This window comes from Miscanthus floridulus, chromosome 18 (assembly GCF_019320115.1).
Source record: "Miscanthus floridulus cultivar M001 chromosome 18, ASM1932011v1, whole genome shotgun sequence".
Taxonomy (NCBI): Eukaryota; Viridiplantae; Streptophyta; class Magnoliopsida; order Poales; family Poaceae; genus Miscanthus; species Miscanthus floridulus.
This window is the reverse complement of record NC_089597.1, coordinates 100,012,485-100,031,440: the sequence shown is the minus strand read 5'-3', so window position 1 is coordinate 100,031,440 and position 18,956 is coordinate 100,012,485. Positions and strand designations below refer to the sequence as shown.

Genomic DNA, 18,956 nt, shown 5'->3' with positions numbered 1-18,956 from the left:
TGATTCTTGGCTGCTAGACACCGCACTCATTAAAATATTCATTTTTCATGATTTGAGAGAGAAAGGGCGCTGAATAGACGAAATTGCCCCTACTAGTCATCTTCCACCTCTGTCTGTCTGCCATGGCTCAATGCTGTGCACGTTTGGGTGGGGGGTGGGGGTGGGGGTGGGAGGCGCTCCGGCCAGGCACTCGCTAGCCTGTGGAGCTGCAAGCCGCCCACCCGTGGCCTGCTCCCTCTGATCCTTGGCCTTGCCGACGTCGTGCCGGGGGCGGGTAGGGCCTCGCCGAGGGCGGGCTCGCCGGAGCCCAGACAAGCTCGTCCTCGTCCGTCTCCTACAGACCCGGCGGTGCAGGCGTAGGTGGATGCGGTGGGGCTCTTTCGGACGGCATCAGTCGTGCGCTCGCCGCGGCCAACGTCGGAGCTCGGAAAAGCTCGACGCGGTCCTCGTCGGTCGGAGACCCAGGCCCGCCTTCTCCTGCAGGGACAGCGTGACTCCGGCGGCGACCGGTCTTCTCTTCTTGAGGGGGATGGGGGCGCGGACAGGGACGGGGACATGGTCGGGGGTATGGGGCCGCCGGGGACGGGGTGCGACCATGGCGGACGGTGGGGACAGGGGCGCGAGGGCGCGACCGGGGGACAGGGACCTGGCCAGGGGCACGCGGCCTCACCGGGGATGAGGGCGCGGCGCGGCATTGGATATGGTGGCGGCGGCGCACAGTCAGACTCGGGACGGCGTGATGAAGAGCTCGGGGAAGGAGGTGCCAGAGGTTGAAGACGAGGACAGTTTAGACATTTCCCCCACATTCTCTCTCTCCAAAACTGAAAAATGTATAAAATAATCGGTACAGTGTCTTTGGACAAAGAACCAGAAATTTGTAATGTCCACCAGCAAATTTCGACGATAACGGTGTCGAACAGCCTATTAGACGTTTGTGCAATGTCCGTGAGCAAAATTCCGCAAACCAAAACGGCGAGACCTGCAGTCCACGAAATCCTCGTACTTGCGTTGGCACTTGCCCCCCGATTACCCGTCTTGTAGCGCGACCGTATTCGAGAGTGCTCTCCCAGGTCGAGGTGGTGTAGGTGCTCGCGGAGCAGCCGGGGCGTTGGAGTCTGAGGAGGAGAAGATGGTGGTGCTGGTGGTGGCCACGACGTCGGACCCGGCGTCCATTGGGCCCGCCGCCGCCTTCCTCGCCATGCCCGGATGGTCCCCCGGCCCGCCCATCGCCGTAAGAACAAAACAGAGCTTCTGTCTAAACCCCATCTATCTGATCTGATTTAATCCCCATAAGCCTCGATTCGGTCCATCCGGTTGTGTGTTGCGCTATCTCCTACAGTATTTTGTAGTAATCCGTATGCGTCGACCACCAATATTATCTGTGGAGTTGCTAGGCCTGTAGGAGTTGCGGTGCTACTTGTCATTGTGAGTTGAGATTGTGCCTAGTGCTTCGGATGGTTATGTTTGCGGTGTGAAACAGGATGCACAGTCGTGTAGCTTTAGGCAATTGTGCAATTCGGGATGTTTGAATGACTACCGCGCCTATAGGATTTTCATGTAGCCACGAATATCTAAGTAGTATGATGAATTTTGCCCTTAATAGTACTTACCAAAGTTCTTTTGGGCATAGGTATCCTGTCTTAGCAGTGTGCAAGGCAATTTTATAGCCCATGATAGAAAGATAATCAGTTGTTGAGATCATGGCTTCCTGAATTTTACTGGGCTTGCGTGTAGTATTTTTCTGAGGTTGATCCAACTTGGGAGAGGGAGGGGACCAAGCATATTCATTTACATTTTGGGCCTGTTTGGATCCACTAGTAATATTAGTTAGCTGGTTAATAGCCACTTACAATTAGCTAGCTAATTATTAGCAGGGAGCTGTTTAGATCCACCTACTAATATGTTGCTAATAGGTGGTTGGCACCTATTAGCAGCCCCAAACTTGCTAGTGGAACTAAAGGCCTGTTTGGATACCAAGAGCTAATTGTTAGCTAGCTAAAAATTATCTAAAATTAGAGCTAGCCCATCCAAACAGGAGGGCTAATTTTTTAGCCAAGTCTCCAACTAGCTGTTAGCCAATTAGCTGGCCAATTGTAGCTAATTTGGGCTAATTTTTAGCCCCAACTAGTAAATAGCCCTAGCTCGTCCAAACGGGCCCTAATAGTTAGCAACCCCTTAGCTAATAGTTAGTTGGTCTATTAGCAGGTCTGTTTGGATTCACTAGTACTAATTTTAGCTGCTAACTATTAGCACTAGTGGATCCAAACAGGCCCTTTATGTACTGACCATGGTTTTAAAGGCGTCGCCTAGGCGTCCAGGCATACCCAGCTCGCCTTGGGAAACAGTGGCGCCTTGTCGCCTAGGCGTCCAGGCGTACCAAGCACTCGCCTGGACGCCTAGCCGCCTTTAAAACATGGGTACTGACCTTGACTCATGACTCTATTCGCTCAAATTATTGATGCCTGATATCTTGGACTCATGTCCCTAAAGGCTTCAGCCCATGTCCTTGTGCTGGGGTATTGAATAAAGTTTGACCTGGCTTCACCATTTGTTCATTATACTTTGCGAGTCTGTGCATTTTGAGTATTATTCTAACATTATTTGTTCTATGAGAAGTACACTGGACTTGACTGCATTCCTGTTTTAGAAATTTTAAGCTCAGTGAGACAGTGACTTCATGAGTTGATGCTGCATAAAATGCATTTTCTCAGTTGTATTCTGAGACTGAAATCTCAGTTCATGTAACGGACGCAAATGCATTATGTACCAGGGAGAAGGGGATCTGAACTCATTTAAGTTTTAATCTATTTTTTTAATACTGTGAAAAGGAGGGCATCCAACTGATGTTAGCTGATACTTTGCATTTCAGCAGTTTTCTAAATTCATATTTTATCATGGTTCTGGTTCCAATTAATGTGTGCCCATATTGTTTTGTAGGAGGGGATGGAGAGTTTTACTAATGGGAATGTTCGATTATTGAAGCATGAACGTAGCATTATCGCAGAGGATGATCTTGACCAGCGATGGCAGGAAGCCACTGGAGAGTCTGTTTCTGAGGTCATATTCCTCAGCAAACACACTGCAGTCTCCAAACGTCCAGCACTCACAGTGCATCCAATCGGTCCGTTCTTCTCTCTTATGTGATCCCATTTATCCCAGTGGCAAGGTCAAATGCTTGATGTTTCTTTTTTTGTTTCTTGCTCAACACCATTTGATTCATGAGATATCTCATAGATATGCGCTTGATAAATTCGAAAGGATATTGAACCATGTTAGTTATAGCATACGGGCAGTCCATTGATTTTGCTTGGTACGCAATCCAACAAGTTTTGTAATGGCCTTCCGTGTATTTGTTATTGTTTTGTCTACTAGTTATAGCATCATGTTTTTTGAGCAACATGCATAGACATCTGTTGGTTTGTTCAAATTATTGTTTCATCAACTGCCTGTTTGCTTGATAATGTACATATGTTCTTACCGGTAGACACACATATAAAGGTGTTCCACATCTGAAGGAGGATGAAACCCCACCCCAAGGAGGGATTCCTGGATGGGCAGCAATTCCAAGTCCTCGCATTGGCCCTTGGCTCCGGTTGATGCAAAAGATAGCTGCAGAACAAGGCCTCGTTCCAGAGTTTGAGGTAGTTTTCTTTGCAATAGTGACCTATGACTTTTTGAGTGAACTGAACTGATCTATAATTATGATTGTTTGTGAAGATTACGCTTGAGGCTACTCATCATGGACCAGTTACCAGCACACCCACCATGTTTGTTGAGATAGGTATGCGCTTATGTGCAACAACAACAACAACAACAAAGCCTTTAAGTCCCAAACAAGTTGGGGTAGGCTAGAGTTGAAACCCAACAGAAACAATCAAGGTTCAGGCACGTGAATAGCTGTCTTCCAAGCACTCCTATCTAAGGCTAAGTCTTTGGGTATATTCCATCCTAAGGTATGCGCTTATGTGCATCCTTTTTTTTTCGTTTCTTGCATGTTATCATCCTACAACTTGTCTTTTTTTGCCATGGACCCTCTTGAAAGTTCTTTTTACAGTTTACAGAAAAGCCCTACAGTTAACTTAGCAACCTCTTTGACCCATGAAACGTTAGTTTTGCCGTCTTTGCCTCCTACATGGCACCATCCTCAACTCTTATTCACATTCTTCAAGCAGCGCAATCCTGTTTTGAAGTTGCAAGTGTACATGTATTTCCATAATCAACAGGAGTCTTTCCAACATATTGTTTGATTTAAATGGAATCAGCAGTAGTGGGGTATTTGAACGCTGGAACCATACTATACTTGTGGGTGGGATGTTATTCCTTTTTTGTTTTTTTCCCTGTCGATTTTACTTTGCAAGTTAGTGTATACTGTGTACTACCTCTAGTTTAAATCCATAATCAACAGGAGTCTTTCCAACATATTGTTTGATTTAAATGGAATCAGCAGTAGTGGGGTATTTGAACGCTGGAACCATACTATACTTGTGGGTGGGATGTTATTCCTTTTTTGTTTTTTTCCCTGTCGATTTTACTTTGCAAGTTAGTGTATACAGTGTACTACCTCTAGTTTAAATTACTTTTTGACTGTTGTTTTAGTTCCATGATGTAATTTGCCCCTATTGACTCTGCAACAATTGATCCAGTTTGACTATACAAGAACACAAAATTTTCAAGCTCAGTCATTTACAATGATCTGTATTCAGTTGTTTCTTTTTTGATTGTGTCAACATACATTTGATATGGTTTGCACAAGCTTATATTTTTAACATGTTTGGTTCTTTTGAGTTGTAAGAGTTGATTACTGCACTATAGAAGATTATATAGTCATGTCCTCAGAAAAATCATAAATAAAAGGTAGTCAAATTAAACAGGTGAACTTTTGGAAAGAGATGCTTCTTATAACATGGACAGGGTGAACAAGATGCAAGCAACCAATATTTTGTGCTCTATCTTGTGGACCTTTCCAAAAGGCCTTTGAGTTTATGTGAACAACTCACTGATGTAAATATAGCTCAGTAGACCACTCCAGCAGATGAATTAATAGGCATAATGAATATTAGGTTCTATACTCCCATCATGTCTGCTGGAACTGAATTGCTAACCTCAGTATTGGACTGCTATAATAATGCCAGGAAGTACAGAAGACCACTGGGGTAGGCAAGATGCTGCGCAGGCAATTGCTCTAGTGAGCTCTCTCCTTCCCTCCCTCTCTGTGTTTATTACGATGTACTTCTTAGTTTTTTCTTGTGGATTTGCACAAACAGATGGTGTTTATTTGTTGGGCTGTCAGGATCATGTAGCATGTGGAGATTCAAAAACAAAGATCTTATACATCAAAATTTGGTGCATTGCCAATAGTCAAATGGGCCACATATCAGTTGGAAAGTGGAAACTCCTGTCTTGTGCTATCAGATCATGTAATGTGGGCCAGGATCACATGTGAACCTCTCCAGAACATAAGCACATCCTTTTACAATCTTGTTTAATTGTCTATCTCTGATTCCTCTAAGATCTTCAACCCATATCTCTTATGCCCCTCAAATACCCAAATTCTACTGCTCCCTCCGATTTCTGATGACGCTGTTGCCCTCCCCCAAATGTGAACTCGACCTCCAATCTTTCTGCTCCGACATCCATCTCCTCAATGTGGAGTGCTAGCTGCGCTGTGCTCTCCCTACCTGTATTGTCCATCCTTTGCTGCTGGTGATTAACATTTTTAACTACCATGCACCTTGTGTTTGTCTAACTAACCTTCAGGAGACACAAACATGAATGTGTAGTAAGTCAAGCATTATCATGAATCTAGCACAGTGTGGCAAGAAGTATCTTTTAGTACAATAATTGTACAACTGCTGGATTAATGTGCTCATGTTCCAATGGCACACCTTGATAAGTGTTGTGAAGTATTAGTGGATAGCCCACCTCTTCCCAATAGTTTAAGCTTTTGGGTTCACTTGGTTGGTGCATGAAACCTAACATGGTATCAAAGCCAGAGGTCTCGAGTTCGAGTCCTGATAGAGGCATCTTTTAAGTCCTCCGCTCCCTTCTTTATTTTCACGGTTGCGCCTTGTTCTGGCTGCACGTGAGTGGGATTGTTGTGAAGTATTAGTGGATTGCCCACCTCTTCCCAATAGCTTAAGCTTTTGGGTTCACTTGGTTGGTGCATGAAACCTAACAATAAGCACATACAGGATTAACTAGAACCAGTAATTATAGGGCCTGTTTGGGACTACTCTGCTCCACCTTTTCTAGCTCTGCTCCACCAACTCCACCACAGAGCAGCTCCACTGTGGAGTTTCTGGAGCAAGTGGACCTGTTTGGCACGCAGTTTAGCTTCAGCTCTGGAAACATGAGGTTTCTATAGGAAAGGTCTACTATGCCCCTGATCGATGTTTGGTGTATGTTCTGTTGTATGCAGAGCATGTGTAATTGAATATTTTTTTTACCAATTCAAATATGGTGTAAATATTATAATCTCATTTAATTTATTGGAGAAAAGTAAAAAAACAAATATTTCGGCCAAATAATTTTATACTTTTGTCACGTAAATTTCAAAGCGCTTGATGGATAATCGACAAAGCTAGAGATGCAATTTTACCGTTCATGCGTGCTGTCTAGATAGGATGTTGTGTAGTTTTCAAATCATTTGCTGGAAATACATCAAGGAGCGGTGAGTTGAAAGTGTCACGTGGAGAGCTTCAGGAATCAACACACAAGTGATGCAATTTTCAGGTCATGGTTGCAATTGACATGGTTATTATGCGCAGAGGTAGAATAGCAGGAAAATTTGTAACCATGATTTTCAGTTCCTGACTGAAATCTAAGATCTGCATACATTGACTGTTATATTTGATCTATCAGGGTCAAGGTACAAAGTAAAATAGCATCATCCGTTCTTGTTATCACCCCATACCCATAGGGATCAAGCTGGTGACTAGACAACCGATGTCACTCTGCAAAAATCATTCAGCAAGTTGCAAGTTCTGAAGCTGAAAGACCAGTACAACTACAAACTGTTTCCCGTCAGAAGAAGGCATCAAACCTAACTACAGAAAACAGCAGAGCTGCTGAGTTTCTCTGAAACTATCTGAACACGAATGGAAAGAGAGCCAATTCTCATGTCGGTGTTTCTGGAGCAGCAGCACTTTTGAATTCTGAAGAGATGAACTGTGAAGGGGTTGTCAGGAGTCCTGCCCTCATACACCTCTTGGGTTTACCACCGGGAACTGCAATTCCTGAACAACTGAATTCACAAGGGAACAAGTAAGAAAATAAGGCAGTTACACAGCTTAGCATGGGTAAACAACTTTTGCAGCAGTTCACTTTCAGTAATATTATTGTCTGACAAGTAAAACAGCTGAAACTTTCAGGAAACCAAGTATTGGCCAAAATTAAATTTAAAGAACAACTTCTTAACTATAAAATATGAACATATGGAACCTGTAATTTCTATATCTGTACCGTTTTAGCATATGTGGAAAGGACTACGGACCCACTAGGAACTATAAATGCAAGTATACTACAGACCTGATTTTGTTATCGTTCAACCGTTTCTTCCTATCTACTGATCTCTTTGCACCACAAATTAGACCTGCAGAGTTACTATGAGCTATGCTACATATTATCCAAACTATGGTTTGTACCACATCAGTATGATCTACTGAACCTCTGTCACCATACAACCACTGGTAAATGCAAAGATCACTCACCCTGTATCCCGATGATGAGGACGATGATGTCCACGGTCTCCTTGTTGCGAGGCAGGTCGACGAGCAGCGGGGTCAGCCGGCCGTAGCGGCCGCCCTGGACGCACATCAGGATGCGGAAGAACAAGAACGCATTGCCCGTGAGGCGCGCCACCTCCCCTCTCAGCTCGAACACGGAGCGGCCTATGAACTGGAACGTCCTGTTTGTAGTCGCCCAGGTCGACGCGGAGGCCGAGGTGGCCCGGCGGCGCCGGGTCGTTCGAGGTGGCGAGGTACCGCCCGTAGGCGGCGCTGTGGAGCCCCACCCTAGGCGCCGGCGAGCTTCCTCGACCCACGGACACGCCAGCAGTAGCTTCATGCGAAGTTGGGGGAGGGAAGACGGAGGGGATTTGGGGGTAAGAAAAGAGAGGATCCAGTTCAGGATCAACGGATCTATCTTCTCCGTCCATCACCTGGCCGGATGTCTTGCCGTGGCGGCCGGAATGAGCGGCGGCGTCGCTAGGGTTTGGGGAGGACGGGCTGGAGCAGAGGAGAGAGGCGACGGGAGTAGAGGAGGATGAGGGCGTCGGGTGGGGGGCGACGGGAGGAAATAGAACGAAACGGTATCTGCGTAACGAGTGGCAATTGCGGGTAATTACTTCCAACTCCACGAGGACATATGAAACGCTGGTTTGTGGAGTACCCTCTGAGGAGCTCCGTGAAAAACATGGAGTTGGACCAAAACTCCATCTTTTTTTGGGAGCAGAGTTTGTGGAGTTGGACCTGTTTGGCAGGAAAGTTTGGGAGCAGAGCTACAAAAGGTGGAGCAGAGCAGTCCCAAACAGGCCCATAGTTGTCGTATTGATTTGGACTGAGTGATGGTTGGGCGACCCGAGAGAAAGATTTTGGATATGGAGTTGAGTCGAGAGCTAGGGGCATTGGCTAAAGAGTAAGTGCAAACACATTGAGAAAAGGTGTACCTTTGTGTTGGGTCTCATTATGGCCCTTAGTTGACAATAGAAATATAGAATAGTGCAGATCATTTCAAAGTGCTAGTCTTTGACTTCTCTAGTCTGACTGTCTGCGATGCTCCTGCTATGATTGCGCGGGATGTTAGAGTATTTGGTAATTAAGATTATAATCTGGTATTGCATACATATACTGGGAGGTAACTGCCCCCCTCCCAACTCTCTTATGCTCTATATATACCTCGAGAGGCTCGATGCAGTTCATCCTATGCATCATACCCAATCTACTACGCTTTCATGGTATTATGAGTTTAGGTTTTGTTCTTGAACCCTAAGGCTTCCACTGCCGTTGCCGCGCAGCTGTCCTTGGGGAGATTGATCTCTGCTAGGGGCGGCGCTCTCGTAGGAAGGTCACGTAGAACCCTGCTAAGTAGCCTCCTCTCCTTGTCAGGCCACTCATCGTTGGCACCGCTCGGCCACTGTGAAGCTCACCGTCGTCGTTGGGCCACCAAGGCCTGCTGCCATCATCACGATCCTCCGTGCCAGCGCATGCTGCCTACTGATTGTTGACTCTCCCAAGTACAAGGTTTTCGTTGCATACCCTTGCAGGCAGTAGTGATGACACTCATGGTCAAGCCATCTTCCCGGTCGCTGCCTATCCAGGATGGCGCCACCCATGTTAGCGGTCCTCCTAGTCATTCTGGCTCTCTATCCGAGTTTGTGCCTACTGCTGCCACCTTTGGGACATCCCCGTCAATGTCGTTGATGGATGATGTCTGAGAACTCATTGATACATCTGAGCAACCTTGTCTACCTTCACCATTTGGCAGGGGCGGAGCCAGGCCCTTTTACCGGGGTCAGCCGACCCCAATGAAATCCTGTAATTTCTTAATAAATCCTTTGCATCTCTAGCTTAACTCTATCGTTTTAGTGGGAGCTGACACCGACACCATTTTTGGTTGGCTTCGCCCCTGCCATTTGGTTGCCTCATCGTCCTTCTATGGTTGAAGGGCGGGCCTGGTGTAAGCGGTAGTCTTACCACTCGTGACCGGAAGGTCCTGGGTTCGAGTCGCGGTCTCCTCGCATTGCACGAGCGAGGGTAAGGTTTGCCACTGACACCCTTCCCCAGACCCCGCACAGAGCGGGAGCTCTCTGCACTGGGTGCGCCTCTTTTTATCGTCCTGCTATGGTTGTTAGCGAAAAGCTGGCTTCCGTTGATGCTTTGGACCTGCGCTTTCCTCCATGGCTTTGACTACGTCCATCTCGACCTTGGTACTTCGGTGAGAAGAAAAGGCATGAACTATCTGTTGGTTTCTACTCTAAAAACTCGGCCTACGGGGGTCATGACCGCCCCCACGGTATTGTGATTAAGAAGAAGGTCTTCTCACACAGACCGAGAAAATTCCCGAACCCCCGCCCCATCCATACACAGGGAGCCGCCACCCGTGAGAAGGGCCGTCTCTTAACCTGTGCTTTGGCCTGGGGCGAGCGAGGGGATTTTTTTTACCCTCAACCTGAAATTTGCTCTCATGGGAGTTCGAACTCAGGACTTGAGGGGTGCCTCCGAAACTGCTAACCAACTGGACTAGCATCCTTTGGCTTGGTTTCTACTCTGATCATAGCATATGCCATGCAATGTCGCTATGACTATGGGGGTTGTTATTTTTCGACTTCTTCTCTAGTCAGATAACCCGCTACGATTGCGCGCGCTAAGAGAGGGGGGGGGGGGTCGGGTATATTTGGCGGACGCCTAAGCGACGCCGTACAATGTCGCTATGACTAAGGCGTTTGTGGCGGACGCCTAGGCGACGCCATACACACATTGTAAGGCGTTGTAAGCTAGAATTTTATATACTAGTGCAACACATACATACTTCGTTTGTTGCCAATTCTTGAGCCCATGTTCCTTTCTTTCCTTTCCAAAAGCTCTTCTCCCATGTAGCATCCATCCTCCTTGAAGGAAACTGCATGACAATTACAGAATTCAGCAATCAAACAGGTTATCAGTTGCTGAGAATTAAATAGGAAACAATACACAAGAGGCAAGATAACAAATTAGCAAGCATTAGTGCATGCATGAGCATGACAAATGACATCATAGTCTGTCTCAAATAGTCCACAAACTTAGAATGAAGTACTATACTCTAAAGCATACTAATTAAGTCAACTACACCAAAGCCATACAACAGGAGTGCAGGACAACACAAAAGTACAGGGAGTGCAAATCTCTGTTTCAGCACTCAAAATCCATCATCAAACTCATCAGGATCAACAACCTTGTCCATAGTTGTTAAGGTGTCGCAATACCGACACCATATCGTCGCCATATCGCCGTGGCGTTTTTCTGGCTCTCGCCACGGCGACGCCACGGCTCCGGCGTGTATGGCGTCCGCCATAGCGCCGTGGCGTCCCCGTGGCGCCGATTTGGCGTCCTGTGGCGCCTTTGTGCGCTGTGGCGGGCGCAATAGACGGTGAGGGTGAGGGTGAGGCCGTGAGGGTACCTGTATAGGCCGAGTGGCCGATTGGAGCCCTCCGAGACCGAGCCCGAGACGCAACCGCAAGCAGCCCTACGAGCCGCCGCCGCCGTCCACCGGGACGGTCGCCCGCCCCCGTGCTCGCGACCAGCTAGCTGTCGCCGTGGAAGGACACCGCGAGCCCGCCGTCGGTGGATGGTTCCTGCGCTGCGCCGCCGTGGCCGCCCCTGCGTGCCATGGATCCGTGCTGCTCGGGGAGGGAGAAGAGGCAGCTGAGCCAGATCTGGCCTCGCCGCCGCCGGATCCGGCCTCCACACGCGCCGATGCCACCGGTCAGAGAGGGAGAAGAGGGAGCTGGCTCCGGTCGGAGGGGCGCGGTCAGGTGGGAGAGGGAGGGTGCGGGGGAGGGAGAGGGGCGCGGTCCTATGCGCCGTCGCTGGGGGAGAGGGGGAGTCGCTCGGGGAGAGGGGGAGAGGGAGTCGTGCTCGGGCGCAGTCGCGCGGAGGAGAGGAGTCGCGCTTGAGTGCCGTCGCTCTGGAGAGTGGAGTGAGGAGAGGAGAGAGGGTGGAGTCTCTAGGGTTTCTGATTTCGTTTATATATTGATGATGGTAGTGGGCTGGTTTGGGCTGGGCCTGATTTACCGAGACGATTGAGTTAGCATGCATGGGACGACTTTTGAGAGATGAGAGATTTGGAAGTTTGAGAGATGAGAGAGTTCTATGTCTTTTGTGTTATATTTACATTGCTATTTTGATTTGCTAATATTGTAGACTATACCTTTTAAGCTACATTTGCATTACCATTTGTCAATATAATTTTCTAATATTCTAGACTATAATGTATGTATTCGCCACGCCGATGTGTGTATGGCGTCGCCACGCCGCGCGCCATAGACGCTGTAAAGGTGTGAAGGTGGTGGGTCGCCGCGCCTCGCCACGCCGCCGTAAAAACTATGACCTTGTCTTCTTCAGTGTAAAAACTATGACCTTGTCTTCTTCAGTAGCAGGAACATTGCCATCTTCTTCACACTCGCTCACTTCCGCATCATCATGTGGGTCTTCAACTTCATCTTCCTCTTCTCCATCTTCAGTAGCATGAACAGGAACATTTCTTAAACGACTATAATGTTGAGTAGCAGTAGCTCTCCTAGGAAGATTACGACCCTGCAGCGGTGGCTTCATCAACATACTGCCATGTGAGGTCATTGACAGCATCAGACCCTCGAGCACCCGGAATGGGCACATGCAATGAATCAGCTCATTCATTGTCCCAATCAAACTCCGCAGTGACCAAAGGGTCATATTTCTTGCCTGCCTTCTCACGCATAAGCTGAACCCTTGTTCTCATCTTCCGATTGTATGAAACAAAAACAATATCATTCAATCTCTTGTGCAGCAGCCTATTCCTTTTCTTTGTATGCATCTACAAACAAAAAATCAGATGGGAAGCAGTATGGCACTATGGGAAGCAGTGTTCCTGTTCTTTGTATGCCTTATGTTTTTTGTTCTGTACAACAGGAACACAAGTGAATGGCACTATGGCAGAGGCAGACATTATACTAATCAAAGAAAGATCCTTGTGCTTTGTGTTGTAGCAGGGTGTGTGACAGCCCAAGCACAAGCAACCATTTGTATATGTGAGTGACAACCCATATAATATAAAAAGCAGGCATGAGCAGTTCATCTTACAATATTCAGAGGCTCAGAGCAGAGTACATACAGGCACACACCATGAGCAAAAGCAGAGCAGAGTGCAGAATAAATATTCAGAGCAAGGGAGGAGGCAGGGACATGCATGCAGCATGAGCATACAACATTCAGATCAATAGCAGAGCACGAGGCATACAATATTCAGATCAAAAGCAGAGCAGCAGAGCACGAGGCATACTATATTCAGAGCAAAAGCAGAGCACGAAGAGCAGATAACACTACAAGAGTACACGCCTGGGAGTTGGCCTTTGGGAGACCAGAGACAGAGAGGAGGCAGGGGACATACCAGGCGGAGGCGCAGACACGAGGCGGACTGACAAGTGCGGTGCGGATGGACCTGCGGATGGCGACTCGAAGCGGACGGACAGGTGAGGTGCGGATGGACCTGCGGATGGCGACGACGACTCGAAGCAGAGAGGAGGCAGGAAGCGTCCAGGCCCAGGCTGACGGCAGACGGTCGACGGAGGCAGGCGAGCAGCTGCAGACGGCCGATGAGTGCAGGTCCGGCCGGTCGACGGAGATGGGCGAGCAGGTGCGGACCGCTAGTGGACTTGCGCAGCCAGGCGGAGATGCAGGGGCGGCCTCGTGGGAGATGCGGGCAGCCGCTGGACTCGAGCAGACGAGCAGCAAGCGGAGATGCAGGGCCGCCGCCGCCGCCAAGAGTTCCCGCCCTCGGCCTTCTCTTTTCCTCTCCCTCTCTCCCCATGAAGCTGCCCGCACCCGCAGTAAATGCCACCGAGCGGGAAATTTCCTGCACAAGAGCATATATGTGCTCACCGCGGGTCTTCTGGCGCGGACGCACGCTCGATTTCCTGCCCGACGCCATTCGCGCCTAGGCGACCGCCCGACGCCATTCGCGCCTAGGCGACGCCTAATCCTATGAGGCGGACGCCATACCCGCGGAGGTCATGGCGACCCCGACGCCCAGCACCTCTACCACGCCTTGTCGCCTAGGCGACGCCTCATAAACCATGGATATGTGCCAAATTAAGTATTTCTATTACTGTCTTATCCTTTATTTTGAATGTTAGCTTTTGACTGTTCTCTTATAATGTGATCTTCACAAGGAAACATGGAATTGAAATTTTCAATTCTTGCAGGTTCTATGGAAAGGGCTTGGTCTGGAGGATGGAGATGCTGTTGGAAGTTGGCAAGGGTATGCCTATATGCATTTTTCCTTGTATGTAAAGTAGCATCGTGGGGATTTTACTTTTTCAGAGTCTATACAAAGACAAAGTATTATCCTCAATGAAATGTAGATTGTAGGACAGAAATTGGTACTTCATGTTGCTAAAAATTAGGAAAAAAATATTAATACAAGCACATAGACCAAACACCAGAGAGTTGGGTCAGTATCATGATCTATGTAGCATAGTATCAGGCGCATACGGATATGGGGATACAACATTTTTCTAAAAAAATGATATGCGGATACGCTTTAGTATTTTTTAATAAATAAATAATGAGGCATATTAAAATTCTAAAAGCAGTAACACACTTGGTGGGACTTAAAATTGCCTTGCATTCTTGCAACTGTGTTGTTCCCAGCATTGCCCAGCTTATCCATCCAATTTTCTCAAAGTCCCAAGTTGCAAATTTCAGAGAACATATAAGCGCTTAGTGCATTAAGTAGAACTTGTCAAATTGGATCTCAAATTAATCTCATCCCCTGTTTTCTTTACCAGCCAGGCTCTGGCTGTTTTTGCATAATGCAAAATCTTAGATTCCTTGTACACCACTGTTGATTGCATACATTGCATTCACATTTCGCTTGATTGTTATTTTATCAATGAAATTGTTTCTATTTGTAAGGTGAATTTGGAAAATACCATCACAAAAACCATCTTAGTTGTAAACTACCATAGGTGTTTCTATGACATTTAGCGACATCGCCCACATGCCATCCTACCTCACATCCTATTGTGTTTTCTACATATGAGCATCTTTGTGATGGTATCCACTTAATTTGAAATTTCTTTTTCTTGTAAGCATTTATTTGTTACATTCTTACTCCCCCCCCCTTTTTTCTTATAAGCACATGAAAACTCATTTCTTGTTATGCAGGAACTGTGAAAAGGTTCTACTAGGTATAGGAGGTGGTCACTATGTTCCTCGTCACATGGATATTGTCATGTAAGCATTGAGATAAGGTTATTCTTGAAAGCAATTTCTAATTATCTATTGTCTCCCCTGTGTATTTTCCTTTTTGTATGTTAGCACTTCTAATGTTAAAAGACCATTTTTTTTAACATAATGGCAGGAGCACTGCCTTTCAATTAAGAAGAATAGAATTAGCCTAGTTTATAAAGGAAAACCAGGCCTACAGACGCACAGTTTAATAAACAGAAAAACTCCCTAAAACCAGAACACAATAGCCCTCACAACTAACCCACGACAATCCACTTGCACACAGAGGTAACACAAAAACCAACAGCGAGTCAGCGACCACCGCATGTCCTCATTGCCGAGCTTATCACAAGCAGCAAAGAGCAGCTCCGACTAGTACCGCTGACGGTCATTGAGGAAATAAAGACCTTAGCCATCCTTCATTGTTGCCACAAGGATGTTAATTGGATGCCAGTATGTGTTGATCTTCAGAGGAAGAAACCAAGACCTTCGTAGCCTCCTCAAGGAGCTGAGAGCTCAGCCAAAACTTGGTATGGGTTCAGCTTGTCTCACTGGTTGTAAACAAACACTTTTAACCCCAAACCAGCTAAACCATGCAAATCCAATTTAACTGGACTGATCTGGTGCAGTTTGACAGGTTGAGTGGGTTGGAACCAAACCATGTACAAAGCTAGTTAAAGGAGTGTTGATTGATGCTGATGTGGGTGTGGTCAATCCTAGTTTCCTATATAACCTCTCTGGACTGATGCAGAATCTGTACTTGTGGTGGATTTTGTCAGTGGAAACATTTTCGTTGTTAACTGACTTGTCATTCCCAATTTTCTCAGTTAATTTATGCTTGTTCTACTAAAGGGCAGAAATGAGTATTTTGATGTACACAAGGAAAACCTATATTCTAACTGTCTCATTTTAAAATATATCAGCAAAGATGGTGTATGGGTCGGTCATTTACTCTCTGGCTACTCCTTGCCAATGGATACGCCCCCACAAGTAAATGGAAAAACTTCTGGAGAGGTTACTGGAATGTGGAAGCACTCCATCAAAGTTTCCTATGAAGCCACAAAGGCAGCATTTCCTGGTGGTGAAGTTATCGCACATCTTGATCACAAGTAAGTATTCCTAACCAGTTTGATGCATCTAAAAATCTATTAAAGTTGTTTCTTCACTGCATTCATTTTTTTAGCTTATGTAGCTACTGTAGTTTTGGATTGCAAAATACTTGCTCGCAATTTTGAAATTAGTAACACCAGCACCATAGGTTGGCATACCTGGTGACATTACCTGAAGCTTTTTTATGTGTGTCAATACATTTTAGAAAAATGTGAACATCCACGTGGTTTCAATCCAGTGCCTGGATCTAACCTCAACCTAAACGAAGACATGACAGAGGAGAGCTCGCGTTCGAAAGAGAGGCTCCTTCTGTAGTTGGCTCAAGTGTAGTCAGTTGTTTCAGTTTGTCTGGGTGAGTGCCGTGTCGAGGACGGTGGTCCTCTTCTCCCTTGTCCTGGAGGTGGTGGGCAGACTCCTTGTCGGTGTTGTTGCCAGCAGCAGTCTCCACCAGTGCGATGAGTTGATGCCAGAACAAAGTCACCTATTTTCTCTTTCTGCTTTTTTTGGAGCTTGGTGAATGTGGAGGTAGCTTTGGTTAGATTGCTGGTGCTGCGGCTCAGCCTCACTGTTGCTGTTCCGGTGGATTGCTGGTTCGGAGTGCTCTTCCTTGCAGCAGAAGGGTGTGGGGCTCTCCAACATGCAAGTTGTGCATGCAGAGAAGCCTGTGATGCTCTTCCACATGTACACGCAAGGGCTCACATGATGTTGAAGCAGAAGCATGTTGGTAGCGAATATAGAAGTGGCAAAGCTATTCCTAATGTTTGGGCTGACCTCCGACTTCCGTCGAAGCTGATCCTTAGATTCAATGTTAGAAGTAGCGCTAGTATCTTGAGTCCGGTGAAGCTTAATCAGTATCTACGACTCAGGCTCTTCCCTCAGACAGGCCCATTAAACAGTTGAGGGGAGCGTCGGCTGTACTATTAGAGTTCAACAAAGAGGATCCTGGATGCCTTCCCAAGGCCCCAAACGGGGACATCACGTGTTCACTCCAGTAGAATGGATTTATGATTCATACATACCTATGTACCCATGCGAATTAGCATCTCTATGTGAGTCATCTCATTTACTCTTGTCGTAGCTAGGTTGCTACAAGGTTATCCTTTGCGATGAAAGATCCTAAAGCTTTGTACTATGTATTAACCGTTTTAATATATTTGATCCTTATAAGAAAAAAGAACGATTTAACACTCTTTGTATTATGATTATTTATGCCTTTCGTATACAAGGCTCTACTGCAGAGCTAAAAGAATAGAGTTCACCTGCATGTTCGAGGAAAAAAAAATAGAGCTAAAAGAATCAGTCATGGAAATTTTAATTTTATATGCTAGAAAAAACACCAGTACATCACTCCTGTTTAGTCAGCTGAAATAGACATGATACAATACAGCATATCATGTTTCAGTTAAATCTACCTGTACTAGGTTCACAAAGGGCTCTTGACATATGTGGAATGTTAATTAAGATAATGAAGGTTTAACCTTTTTTTTATCAACACATACACAACAAGATTTGTGATAATAATAACCTTTAAATTTATTTGTTTTCTGTGTTGGATGGATGATGCATATATATCTGAAGTTTAATATTTGCAGCTGAATTTTGGTTACAGTTATTCTTTGTGTTCAAGGCTCCAAAACATTGAAAATACCTTCTGTGTGACATACTGCCATACTGCCCCACCTTCTTTCACAATAACATATAATGTTTTGCTGGAAAGCTGTCTTGACTAATTTAGCTTCCGGCTTGAAAACAACGAAATTTCTGCGCATAATATTATTCCACTAGTGCAACTAGTCTACTCGGTCACCCTGTTCTAACGCATCTTTTGGTGTTTCCTTTCCAGGAGCTTCAAGGGCTGGCAAAAAAATGCTGTCACATGCTTTTTGCAGGAGCAGAACATTAGGATAGGAAAGCCTAGCGATTTCTTCTGATGTCCTGCAACAGTGCTTGACACGAAATGTTGGTGGAGGTTGTGAATGCTTGAGCTGATTTCCCTGGGCACACGCACGCTGAGTAAATATGAAACATAAGACTAGAGAATACAATTCCTAATGTGATTCAAGATCTTGAATTTGCCATAACATGCATGCATTCCCTGAGTGTGATCGCTCGTGTTTGGTTATTTGCGATTTTCTGGTCAGAGCGTGCGCTGCTTCTGCCAGAGGACGTGAAAGAACTGCAAAGAGTTTAGGAATGAAAACACCAAAATACCAGCGTTGGTTTTTGTATAATCAACTATGAATCTGGTACTGTTTATGATGTAATTTACGGTTTATGCTGAAATTTTGTGAGAGAAAAACACTGGTCCAGCTGAAAAAAGAAGCAACCCAGCCAGCCGAACACTGGTACTTTAGCTGCCATTCAATAGTACGTCACGCGCGGCACCTGAACCTTTCCACACTAGTGAGGTTGTTGTACTGGGCTCTGCTGTAATGCTTGGGAAGATTTGTTTCCTGACTTTTGATCCTTTCCACACTAGTGAGGCCGGACCGGGCTCTGCTGTAATGCTTGGGAAGATTTGTTTCCTGACTTGCTACAGAGTGGTATCCCCCACACTAGTGAGATTGGACCGGGCTCTCTGTTGTAAGGCTATCTCCAATAACAACACTCAAAATAAAAGATTCATTCGTCCTTTGCGTAGCGCTACTGGCAAAAGGTTCAATACCTATTCGACATCTTCTCCAACAACAAGACCCAAAAAAGAATCATTTCTGCAGATGGGTTTCTAGGAGAGAGAATGCCCATATTCGGGTTATGCATCTCAGGCAACCCAAAATAGGTCTCCCGTATAGGAACTCTGTTGGAGGCTGATTTTAGGTCTCTTGCTACCCATTTTGGGTTCCTTATTGGAGTCAGTCTAATGCTTGGGAAGAGTTGTTTCCT

At 46.2% G+C, this 18,956-nt stretch overlaps 2 protein-coding genes across 2 annotated transcripts; one reads left to right on the top strand and one right to left on the bottom strand.

Annotated features, from left to right (window-relative positions):
* Positions 1–939: 939 nt before the first annotated feature.
* LOC136519922 (D-aminoacyl-tRNA deacylase-like) lies at positions 940–18,154 on the top strand. Its single transcript, XM_066513306.1, has 9 exons — positions 940–1,231; positions 2,938–3,121; positions 3,499–3,641; positions 3,718–3,781; positions 5,133–5,185; positions 13,937–13,992; positions 14,901–14,969; positions 15,887–16,072; positions 17,917–18,154. Exons 1-9 carry the CDS (start codon positions 1,130–1,132, stop codon positions 18,002–18,004), a joined length of 945 nt encoding a protein of 314 aa, XP_066369403.1. The 5' UTR covers positions 940–1,129; the 3' UTR covers positions 18,005–18,154.
* LOC136519923 (uncharacterized) lies at positions 6,783–10,353 on the bottom strand. Its single transcript, XM_066513307.1, has 2 exons — positions 7,710–10,353; positions 6,783–7,243 (listed from the first exon to the last, which is right to left on the bottom strand). The coding sequence occupies exons 1-2, from the start codon at positions 8,062–8,064 to the stop codon at positions 7,197–7,199; spliced, it is 402 nt and encodes a 133-aa protein (XP_066369404.1). The 5' UTR covers positions 8,065–10,353; the 3' UTR covers positions 6,783–7,196.
* Positions 18,155–18,956: the final 802 nt, after the last annotated feature.